The sequence below is a fragment of the Elephas maximus genome, chromosome 12, assembly GCF_024166365.1.
Source record: "Elephas maximus indicus isolate mEleMax1 chromosome 12, mEleMax1 primary haplotype, whole genome shotgun sequence".
Taxonomy (NCBI): domain Eukaryota; kingdom Metazoa; phylum Chordata; class Mammalia; order Proboscidea; family Elephantidae; genus Elephas; species Elephas maximus.
In genome coordinates this window covers 106,232,564-106,244,141 of record NC_064830.1, presented here as the reverse complement: position 1 = coordinate 106,244,141, position 11,578 = coordinate 106,232,564, and the positions used below count along the sequence as shown (strand labels likewise).

Below are 11,578 nucleotides of genomic sequence, written 5' to 3'. Positions count from 1 at the left end.
CTACACAGTGCCTGGCATGGGCCAGGTGCTCCGGAACGGACCTACTCAGTGCCTGGCAGGGCCAAGTGCTCCGGAACGGACCTACGCAGTGCACGGCAGGGCCAAGTGCTCTGGAACAGGCCTACACAGTGCCTGGCAGGGTGAAGTGCTCCGGAACGGACCTACGCAGTGCACGGCAGGGCCAAGTGCTCTGGAACAGACCTACACAGTGCCTGGCATGGGCCAAGTGCTCCGGAACGGACCTACTCAGTGCCTGGCAGGGCCAAGTGCTCCGGAACGGACCTACACAGTGCACGGCAGGGCCAAGTGCTCTGGAACAGACCTACACAGTGCCTGGCATGGGCCAAGTGCTCCGGAACGGACCTACGCAGTGCCTGGCACGGGCCAAGTACTCCGAATGGTGACTATTTCTATTAGTGTTGTTATTGTTAGCATTCTGTCTCTAAATTCCCTTAACATCCAAAGAGTTAACAGAACTTTAAGGGGTCTGGCAATAAGGGGGTGCTACGGCTGCTAACCAAAGGGTCAGCAGTTCGAATCCGCCAGGCGCTCCTTGGAAACTCTATGGGGCAGTTCTAGTCTGTCCTATAGGGTCGCTACGAGTCGGCACTGGGTTTTTTTTTAATAACTGTACCTGTCATGGTAAATGAAAGGACACTGAAAAGACATTGAGTTACGAGAATGAAGCTAAGAAAACACGTGTTCTATTGGAATGATTTGTATTAGTGACTGTACTTTCTGTGTTTTGGAATAATTTCCAAATGAAAGCTTTTGCTGAAACTAGGCATTGATGACCCTAATATAAGCCATTTGACAGTGTGATTTTTTTATCTTGTGATTTGAGAGGCATATTCTAAAACCCAGCAATGCAGCCAAGCTGGACATTGACTTAAACGTCAGCGGGAACCATCTGTGTGCAGGGGCCAGTCTGGCTTTGTCATTTTGCTATAGTTGGAGTTTAGAAAACAGTCTGTGACCCTGTTCTATCAATTAAGTAGCATCGAAGCCTCATCTTATGAAAAATGTAGTAATTTGATTTGAAAATCAGCTTCCTTGGCAAGTGTTCAAAGAAAAGTAGGTTTTCATGTTCCCCTCTAAAAATACCATGATTTGACCTGCAGGAGGTGTTTGTAGTAAATTTCCCTGATGGTTGGAAAGGGGCTTTAAAAACCCTTAAAACTCCTAGGAAGACATTAGAAACAGAGGAGAAATACCTCTATAATTTGTCCTCCAGGAGGAAACATGCCTTGTGTTGCATGCTGGCTTTCTCTTTGTAAACCAACCGGAATTCCAAACTCTTCTTTTTTAACTGTCTTCTTGTTTCTCCTTCTGTTGTGATGACCTAGAGACTGGTCTGGATAGAATCAGAAAAGTGATCTTAATATTTTAATCTGTTATTTTCTTGCAAGAGTAATCGGAGGATCAGGGGTCTGGAAATACTCTGTGAAGAGGCCGCATCTGCATAGAGCCTTGGGTGATGGGTTGGTTTGGACACATAGATTAGAGGAGGTGCATTCTACCGTGGCTGGAGCACTAAGTGATTCTCTGTTTGACTGGAGTGCATGGCAACTGTAGAGACACTGAGGAGGATAGTTGCGGCACAGTTCTGTGTTGGGCTAAGGGGGATGGACTTCCCTAGTGAGGCAATGGTGGATTTTTGAGGTAGGAAGTGACCGGTACTGTCACTCACTTATTTAAGCAGCTCGTTGAGCCTTCATGTGGTCTTTCTTAGTTCCAGATAATTTACTTAAAAGTGATAAAATGACGTTTATTAATCAGTACTCTGTCATTTTAATGGTTCACCAATTTAACCTTCCTCTAGTTGTTACAAGTTAAAGAAATTTTACTACAGTGGGAAAGAGATGCATTTTAGCGTAGTATCTTCTTTTCTGCTTTTCAAGATCATAAAAGCAAAATTCCACAGAATATAAAAAAACATCTTTTTTGACATTTAGGATCCACAGATAATAATAACACTAGGAGGAGTTTAAGGAGCTCTAGTTTAGTGATGCAACGGTTAAGCACCCAGCTGCTAACCAAAAGGTTGATGGTTTGAACCCACCCTGCAGGTCTGCGGAAGAAGGACCTGACAATCTGCCCCTGTAAAGATTGCAGCCTAGAAAACCCTACGTGGCAGTTCTTCTCTGTTACTTAAGATCTCTGTGAGTTGAAATCGACTCAACGGCACCAACAACAGGGGTTAAATACAAAAAAAACAGTTTTTGTACCACCTCCCTGTGCTGTGGTTCACCTTTTTCATAGGAGCAGACACCCTTAAGTTGCACTTAGTCACAGAAACACTAGATGAAGGAGGAGCATGGTGCAGGTGAATATGGAGGTAAGGGAATATGTGAACAGGGGACTGTGCTTCTCAAAGGAGGGGGGAGATTTTAAAATAGGGGAGAAATCTGTCTTAAAGCAAATGTGTCAGCCTCAGCCTCACCTGGGCACTTGTTAGAAATGTGAATTTGAGGACTCCACCTCAGTAACTCTGCGGTTGGGGCCCAGCGATCTGTGTTTTAAAAGAGTTTGAGAAACACTGGTCTGAAGGCATGGGGAAGCAAAGGCTTTTCTGCAGAAGAGAGAAGACAAATTGTTTATTGACCATCTACCTTTGTAATGGGAGTTTTACGGACAGCTCATGAAATCTTTATCTCAACCCTGTTGTTAGTTATTATTCAGTGGGCTCCGATGCACGGCGACCTTATGTAAGTGTAATATTATAATATCCCATTTTAGAGATCAGAAGAAAAAGTGGTTTAAGAAGCAGCATAGCAAAGTTTCAACACAGATCTCTTTAATTCTAACTCTGACCTCTTTGAGAAACTTCGCCACTGCCCAGAAGGCAGCAGTGGGGCTCAAGCGGGTCCTCATCTGCCCCCACCCCATCTTCTGTGCTTCCCGTTGCTTTCCTAGCCTCCCTGTGCTCACTCTCGTCTTCACCTGGGGAGAGGCAGTGTGGTCTAGTGAGGAGAGCTGAGCATGAGTAATTAGCAAGCTTGTGTTCCCTCTGTTCCTCTGACTTGTTCACAAGCCTTGTACCTCTCGGCCTTTCCTTTGACATCTTGGTGCCTCACCGTTTTCATCTGTAAAATGAGAAATTGGATGGGGCTCTAAGTATCTTACTGATTTTATCTGAATCTGCAGTTAATTAGAGCCAAATGGCCAAACTAGGTGACCTCTTAAGAGTCCTTCTGGTTCCTTGTTAAGAGTTTGATGTTGGAAAAATGTTCCAAAAATTAGATTATTGCTGATGTATAAAGTAGAGAATTCTTTCTGGTGGTGATATGATGTTGAAATGAAGTAATGTATGTTACCTCCCTAGCAGGGTGCCTGACACAAATGGAAGATGCTCAATAAATGGTAGTTCTCAGTTCCCGAGAGCAAAACACCCTTTTTTCTGGTTCTGGCATTTTCTTTCCGTGACTTTAAACAGGTTAGTATTTTAATTTCTCTTTCTAGGGGAGAATAGGAGGTGTAGGTTCGTATTAAAATATTAAGTTAATTAAAGCTTCCTATTAAAATTTTGAGGCAGAGGAAAAAAATTGGACAATGTGGGCCACAAAAAATAAAGCAAATATGTCATTATGTTTCCAAAAAATGTTATCCCCTGACTGTTGGTAGTTTTCTTAATAATAGGAGGTTGAGAAGATATTACTGAAACATAAATAATAAAAGACACTTAAGATAATACTCTGCTAAGTACTGTAGACATGGAATAGTTAATACCTTTAATATCATGGTTTGGCAAAAGAAAGTTCATAACCAATTAGCTTTTTATTTTATGAACTTCAGGGAGACTTGTGGGTAGAGCTGAGGAGTATTTCTTGGTCTATATATTTCTGTTTTTATTTCCCTCATAGCCTTTTATGTAGATAAAATGCTTTCACTTTTCATTTGAAATATTATTTTAAAATTGTATTTATTGTGGTAAAAAATGTATATATAATAAAATATTTGCCAGCTCAACTTTTTTCCCACGTACAATTCAGTGACATTGATCCCAGCGATCAGGCTGTGCAGCCGTTGCCACAGTTTCCCAGTTGTCCCCCACCATTAACAGACGCTCGGTGACCTCCACGCAATGACTCCCCATTTACTTCTAGAACCTTCCAACTCTTACCATTGGAACTCATGCCATGGGGTCGATTCCAACTCACAGCCACCGTATGGGACAGAGTGGTAGTGGCCCATAGGGTTTCCAAGGCTGTTAATCTTCACAGAAGCAGACTGCCACACCTTTCTCCCACAGAGCAGCTGGGGGGTTCACACAGCCGGCCCCTTGCTTAGTGGCAGAGCACTTAACCACTGTGCTATCAGGGCTCCCTCTCAACACTAGGAATCTCTAATAAACCGTGTCTGTGCATTTGCCTATTCTAGATATTGCCTATAAGCGGGATCATACAATATTTGTTTGGTTTTTGTGTGTGTGTGTGTGTGACTGACTTTTTTCACTCAGCATAGTGTTGTCAAGGTTTATCCACTTTGTACCATGTATTAGGACTTTATTTCTCTTTACAGATGAGTAATATTCTGTTGTATGGATAATACCACATTTTATTTTTTTGTTCATCTATTGATGGATGTGTAGGCTGTGTCTACGTTTTGGCTACTGTGATAATGCTGCAGTGAGCATTGGTGTCCAAGTTTCTGTTGGCTTTTCTGCTTTCAGTTCTTTTGGTCATAGATGTAGGATTGGGATTGCTGGGTCATATGGTGGTTGTGTGTTTAACTTTTTGAGGAACTTCAGACCCTTTCCGCAGAGGCCGTACCATCTCACAGTCGCACCGGCAACGCAGGAGAGTTCCAATGTCTTTATAGTCTCACCAACTCTTGTTATTTTTCTTTTTTTAATCATAGATTATTTTTTTTATTCTGGAGGAGGTGAAGTGGTATCTCATTGTGGTTTTGATTTCCATCTCACCAATGACTAAACACATTGAGCATCTTTTCATAATGCTCGTTGGCTATTTGTATGTCTTCTTTGGTGAAATGTCTATTCAAGTCTTTTGTCCATTTTTCTTTTAATTGAGTTGTTTGTCTTTTTGTTGTTCCATTTGAAACATTCCAATTGTTCTTTTTTCTGGATCTTTCATGCAAAATCAATTACTTTATCTACCTTCTATAGAAACGACACGTATGTATCCCAATACACATATTTTACAGGTTCCAATCTCGTTTTCTAAGCTGGTATGATCATTGCGCCATGTATGTATGACATTCACCCCCCATTATGACATTGCTAACTTACTGCCCATCTCTCTGTTGTTAACATGTTCCTGTGCTCTTGGAATCTCTAAGATAGCTGGATGTAGTGACATTTAATACAGTTTAGACTGACCATACCCCTACTGTGCTAGCGAAGAGTTGTATGAACTACCCTCTGTTGTTTTGTGTAAGACTCCAGTTGTTGAAGTTTACCTGGATAGAACTGGGAGGCAGAAGACCTGGGCCTGTCTCCCTTTCTGCCAGTACTACTTCCCAGACCATCCTGTTCAGTCTTGCTTAGGTCATTTGTCAAGTGGATACATATCTTCTTTCCCTAAGGGCAAGAGCCTGTCTTAGTTTCCCTCCGTTAAGGAGATCTGAGATTCATTACTTCTAGTATGAAGGCCAGTTTTGCATGACGTGTAAACTGCTGAGGGAGAACTTTGGAGCCTGATTTGCGTATGCGAGTCTGCCTAGTTACAGGCTCCTTTCAGGATGTGGGGCAGCCTGCCCACCACCCCATCTCCCCCATCACTGCGGACAGTTTGAGGAATACTGGCAGTTATACCAAGCTCAGCATTTGATTTGCAAGTGGGCCTTATTTCTATCAGATATGATCACCAAAAATTTGAATTTGTAAGATAAACAATTCAAGAGATGGTTGTCCTCATTGTTGAATTTTTTTTTTGCCTTCGAAATGTTTTACCCTAGAGGTCCTTGAAATAGTAAGTTACCTTGCTGAATTTCAATGAGACTTGGTGTATAAAAATCCCATTTACACACTTAACAGAATGTTATGTTGATATAGCAGAGTGACTAAGAGCCAGATTCTGAATCTTAACCCCAGCAGGGTTCAGAATCCCAGCTTTCTCGCTCTGACTGTGCAACCATTTGCAAGTTGTTTGATTTGTTACTACATTTTTTGATGGCATGTGTTTTAAGTATTGGAATGGATGCTGACTAATTGAGTGTGTTCAGAATTGTAGTTGGTAATGTAAATTTTGAGAAATATGACCTGGTAATACAAGCCACCAATGAGACGAGTGGCACTCTGGCACCACCCATCTGTGATATGACAGTATACCAGTGAAAGCAGTATAATTTATTGTGGGTGCCTTTCCATTAGGCTACATGAGGAACCTTTGTTTTCCAGATATGACACAGAAAAACAAACCAGTCAGGGCTCCCTAACTATCACACAGGAAAGCCATAACGATGCTTACAGGCCTTGTAAACACATCTAGGAAGCATCACCTAATGGAATGCTCACCCTACAGAACAACGAGGCTCCAGCTCTAGTCTGCTGAGCTTCATGCATTTCAAAAGGGACCTACCTTGACTCTAAATGCGTTAGGACCAGAATAGTGCCTTACCCCTGAGATCCAGAGGCATAAAAAGTGGCTGGTATGCCGTTAACCCAGTAGTAACAAAACAGTTCAATCCTCTCAGCCTCAGTTCCCTGTCCTGTAAACCTGAGATAACGTTTGTGCAGTGCTTAGATGGTACAGATAAGAGTGCTCTGTAAAGACAACTCATGTGGCCTGGAAGGAAATTGTAGCTACAGAATGACACCAGTGTCAGCCTTCCTTGTAAAAGTCCTTCTGCCTTCATTTTTAGTTTGGCTTTCCTCCCTTTCCTTCTTTGGATGTGTCTGTACACTTGAAAAGAACACCACATGAAAGAGCCCAAGTTTCAGCTCAGTCCCATCTCTCCTGCTCTGTGGCTTGGTGTGACTGATTGTCAGGAGGGCCTGAAGACAATTAAACCATGAATTATCTGGCACTGGGTGTCAACAGTGCTTCAGATGGCATCTTCCTAATTTTTGCTTTGAGTTTTCTATCCTGCAGGCAACAGAAAATAGAAGGGGGAGGCAAAAGTATGCCTTTTAATTACAGAATTCTGCATTCTTGGAGTGGACAGTCTGTTTTCTCAGGATCAGACTGGAAGGCGTCATTTTACTTCAGAAGAGCCAAGACTTGTCCCGAATGAATGTGGGTTTCGGCAAAGCATGTTTAGCGTAAGGAATGAGGGATTTGGCCCGTATTCAGCGTCTGTGCTTTACAGGCCACTCTGTTATCCCTTTAGTGAGTCCAGTTTGTCTGTCCGCTGTCAGGGGCGTGTGTGCACTGCGCTGACTTAGTGTTGACTGGGGACGTTAGAAATGCCTTGCCCGGTGCTGTCAGCTCAGCCTGAATCGGTGCCTGTGTACCCTGCCCTGTCTGCTGAGAGAGGTTTACCCTTTGCTCTGGTGCTCACTCTAATAGGCAGAGAAGCTCAGCTCACCCCAGCTTTTATAAAGGGTCAGCTCCAGAAATAGCTCCTCTAACACCAGCAATAGAAGCAGCACAAACCCAGCAAGCACGTTGTGTACAGTGGCTGATTTTTAGGCCTTGGAACAAAAGGAAGTGGTTTCTCTTTTACTATACACCACCGCCTGTGCTGCATTCTGTCGTTGACTAGAGCGTTTGTCATTCTCGAAGGGCCAAGGCCGAGCTTACCTTTATTGAGATGCCTTCCAAGCAGGGGATGTTTGTCACTGGTCATTGTTTTCACCCAGAATTCTAGTTCAGAGTTTTGTAATTAAGAGTTCATATAGACCTAATGGTGGATGCAGTATTTGATGGACCCTGGGTAGAAGAGTCACCTCTCAAAAAAGGTGCTAAAAATCCTGTTAAGGTTTATGGTGTATGGTATGGTATGAAAATTTGCCTCGGAACCTAGAATTCTAATGTATGGCAGTGTTAGACCTCCAAAACCATGTGGACTTTAGTTGGTGGTGTCACGAGTTGCTGCATCCTGTGTTCCTGACTTTCCAGAGAGTAGTTATTACTTTGTCTACGGGCTATATTTCCTTCTCCTCTAAGATTTAACCTGGGGATTATTTTATCCACGTTCGTAACCTCAGAGCCAATAGTAAGTCCTCGTTAATTGTTGAATGAGTGAGTAAATAAATGACCAAATGACTGAATAAATAAATGAATGAGTGAGTGAGTGAGTGGACAGAAAAATGTGTGACGTCTGTGGGAGGGATGGGGAACTTTTTTTTTTTTTTTTTTAGTGTCTGTATGTAAAAGGATGCCCTGATATAGCTTCTGAACAAACCACTTCTGGAAACATATTCTGTCCCACCACCTCCATCAGCCACTCCTGCCAGCCCCACCGTCTCCCAGACACATCTTGATGACATGTCACATTTCACACTTTATGTCTCTGTCTTTCCCTCTACCATGATAAAAAAGGAAATGAAATGGCCAAGCCGGTGCATTCAATTAACAGTAGATGTCTAATTTATATTTATTCTGCCAAAACCCAAGGAATAAAGTGATGTTCTGAGCTGAAAACTGTGTCAGCTAGATTGTTTTCTGAGTTGTATTTTGACAAAGAAGGAATTAAGCCATTTGAGCTCAGTTGAGCGTTAGCAGTGATGCTGCTGACAGTTCTTTGCATTCTTCAGGAATAATTGATGCTACAGAAAAAGAGAAATACATTTTGATATAATTTTAAAGAAGGTTTGTAAAATTATGGTTCAAAATGCCTTCTAAGTTTTTACCTCAAAACTCATACCAACAAGGCAATTGAAATAGTTTTAACTTACTTTTGGCTAGTTTCTCGATAATAGCTGATTATGAATTATAATATTTTCACTTACCGAGTTTTGTTTTAAAAAGAGGTGATGTAAAAGCGTTTTCTATTTTATTGGGTCTGAATAGCCCTTCTTCGTACCTGGTCAAAAAGGGTCTTTATTTTTTCTCAAGAGAATACCAACATTTAGTCTGATGCCATCTTTTATGGTGAAAATGAATGAGAACTGGATACCTCTTGTCTGTTTGTGACAGTCGCCTGTATGACCTATTTCTAATGTTTCATTTTACAATCTTACTTTCCAGATCCGTAACCCAGGGGGTGACTTCAGGCATCTTCCGCCTGCTCCTTCTGTAGCTGTTGTGAATACACGCGGCAGAGCTCACGCCGATTCGGCGGTCTCTGCACATGCACTTCAGTGACGTGGGCTGCACCCTCCTTTTCCGAGTTGTTCCTTCCCTGCTAACAGATTCAGTGCCCCCTCAGTTTCCTGTCTAGTCTTCCCAGTTACTGTTGTCAGTCTGATCCTGCATAGACAGATCTTAGAAAAACACAATGCTCAAGGTAGATATTCTTTACTAGTTAAGCTAAAATTTTTGGGGGGTAGGGTTTTAAGAAGTCTTAAGGGGATATTTTTGGTTTAAGGTTTAAAGATTATCTCAGAGTAACTGGATGTTGCTCAGATGCCATTACTTAACATTTTGATCAAAGATTCTGTTGAAGAATCCCGATCAAAATGGGGAAAGTGCAGAACAGAAGTTCACATTCTCGTGGAAGCCAGACTTTCTGGAGCCACCGAGTCTGGATAACTCCCTGAAACTATTGTTTTTGAGATAATCTTTAAACCTTAAACCAAAAAAGTTTCTCATTTTTTATTAAACTTTATGGGAATAAACTTTTCAAATGTAATACTTTCTTTTCCCCCTGAGGGCTGTTAACTGATTCACTTGAAAGTCTGGAGTGTGGTAACATCTGTCCCAATGGAAAGTCAGTCAGGAGACTTTTTAGCTTATGTGTCAGATTTGATACACGTTTTTCCCATTTAGGCACTTAAAAAAAACCAACCCAGTGCCATCGAGTTGATTCCGACTCAGAGTGACCCTGTAGGACAGAGTAGAACTGCCCCATAGAGTTTCCAAGGAGCGCCTGGTGGATTCGAACTGCCGACCCTTTGGTTAGCAGCTGTAGCACTTAACCACTACGCCACCAGGGTTTCCGGTATTTAGGCACTTAATGACAATCATTTCTTATTCAGAGAAATAAAAACTTGGGGGGGGGGATGAAAAGCATAGTTTGATTAATATTTGAGTTTTGAATTTGGGAGTGTTAACTTATGATGCATTTCTGATTGCTTCCTTTTAACCAAAAGAGAGTCATTATCAAAACAATAATTCCTCAGAAGGCTGGTGACATTCAGCTTCTGACTCAGTTTACTGCTAGTCAGTAAAGTCTGGATTGGAATGAGGATAGGAATTAAATATCTAAGAATATAGTACACATAATAGTTAAAGAAATGCAAATAAAAGTAACAGCGAGGTACAATTTTCCACTCTTGAAATTAATGAGGATTTGTAGAAATGAGACTGCTCACTGCTGGGAAGAATACAGTAAGAATTATAAACACTGCTGAAAAGCCTTTTTATAAACTTTGTCAAGATTCTTAAAAATGTTAACATTTTTAAATTCCTTCATTCTTCCTCCATGATGTCACTCTGAGGTGGAAATCAGAGGTGAAGATAAACTTTTAATAATTGAAGTGCCCTGTACCTTGCCAGTGCATGGTTAATTTATGTTACTTTTATATTATGGGATGTTATGTGGAGGTTTAATGATACTTTCAAAGTATATTGACTACATGGGAAAATATTTACAATGTACCAATTTTTTAAAAAGCATGTATTTATAATATGAGAATTTTATATGGAAAAAGAGAGTAAGAAGAATAAAAAAAAACTAAGAGGAAATGGATGCAGAAGTCTGCAGTGATTATCTAGATTTGCAGAGTATAAGTAGATTCATTTTCTACAAAAAGTATGTTACTTTTTATAATCATAAATGATTTTTCATGAATGCCAGGCAGCTGTTACAGCCCTAGTGGCAGTGACTTGTTGGGATGTTATCCCGTGTCTTCAGAGTGCTGCTGACCATGTTTAATAATGATTGAGGCCTAGCAGGAGAAAGGCAGCCATATCAACTTGCTGACTCAGTGGAGCCACTTCAGCTTTCTGTCAGTTCTCTGTCTGTCTTACCAAAGCAGAAGTTCTTAACTCACCACGGAGAAAGGCTCACACGTGTCAGAATGAAATCCGAGGGATCGCTCGTTTTGCCTAGGGCATCTGCACTTTTTGCAGAGGTGCACTTCTCAGTCTGAGACCTTTCCGTAAGTAGTAGTAATCCGAAGGATTGATGCAGTCATTCTGAACTAGAGATTTCTTTTCACCACTAAGATATTTGACTGTCACTTGCATCTTAATGCTTCCACATATTTTTCTAAAGCACTAGAGGACTAGATAAAGCCACTTTGCCCTTTTAAGTATGTAGTCAGCTAATCCCAGGGCCTTCCAAAGCCTCCCAGTGATGATGGGGATTGGCAAGACTCGTGCCCTTTGTGGAGGTTGAGGAGGCGAAGTTAGCCTTGGTAAGGGGGCTCAAGAAGTCATATAAATAGCAAAGCTTGCTCTGACTCTAAGTGGACAGAGCACAGCTTTTGCCATGTCTGTACTTCTTGTGGGTGCCTGAGCACAGGAGCAAGGAGCCCTTCCTCTAGAATCACTGTCCATGAGATTGA

General features: G+C 41.7%; 2 protein-coding genes across 8 annotated transcripts in view; both read left to right on the top strand.

Annotated features, from left to right (window-relative positions):
* The window catches only part of LOC126086696 (uncharacterized), a 53,386-nt gene extending 43,326 nt beyond the window's left edge, over positions 1-10,060 (top strand). For 2 of the 4 annotated variants that reach the window (XM_049903256.1, XM_049903254.1), the window contains one exon: positions 162-10,060. In XM_049903256.1, the coding sequence (XP_049759213.1) occupies positions 162-517 (356 nt within the window). In that variant the 3' untranslated portion in view covers positions 518-10,060. Of the gene's footprint in view, positions 1-81 lie in introns of all 4 variants that reach the window. The other 2 variants (XM_049903257.1, XM_049903258.1) reach the window with 2 other exon arrangements.
* AUTS2 (activator of transcription and developmental regulator AUTS2) overlaps positions 1-11,578 on the top strand; it is a 1,314,883-nt gene that overhangs the window by 500,346 nt on the left and 802,959 nt on the right. The gene's annotated exons all lie outside the window — the stretch shown is intronic.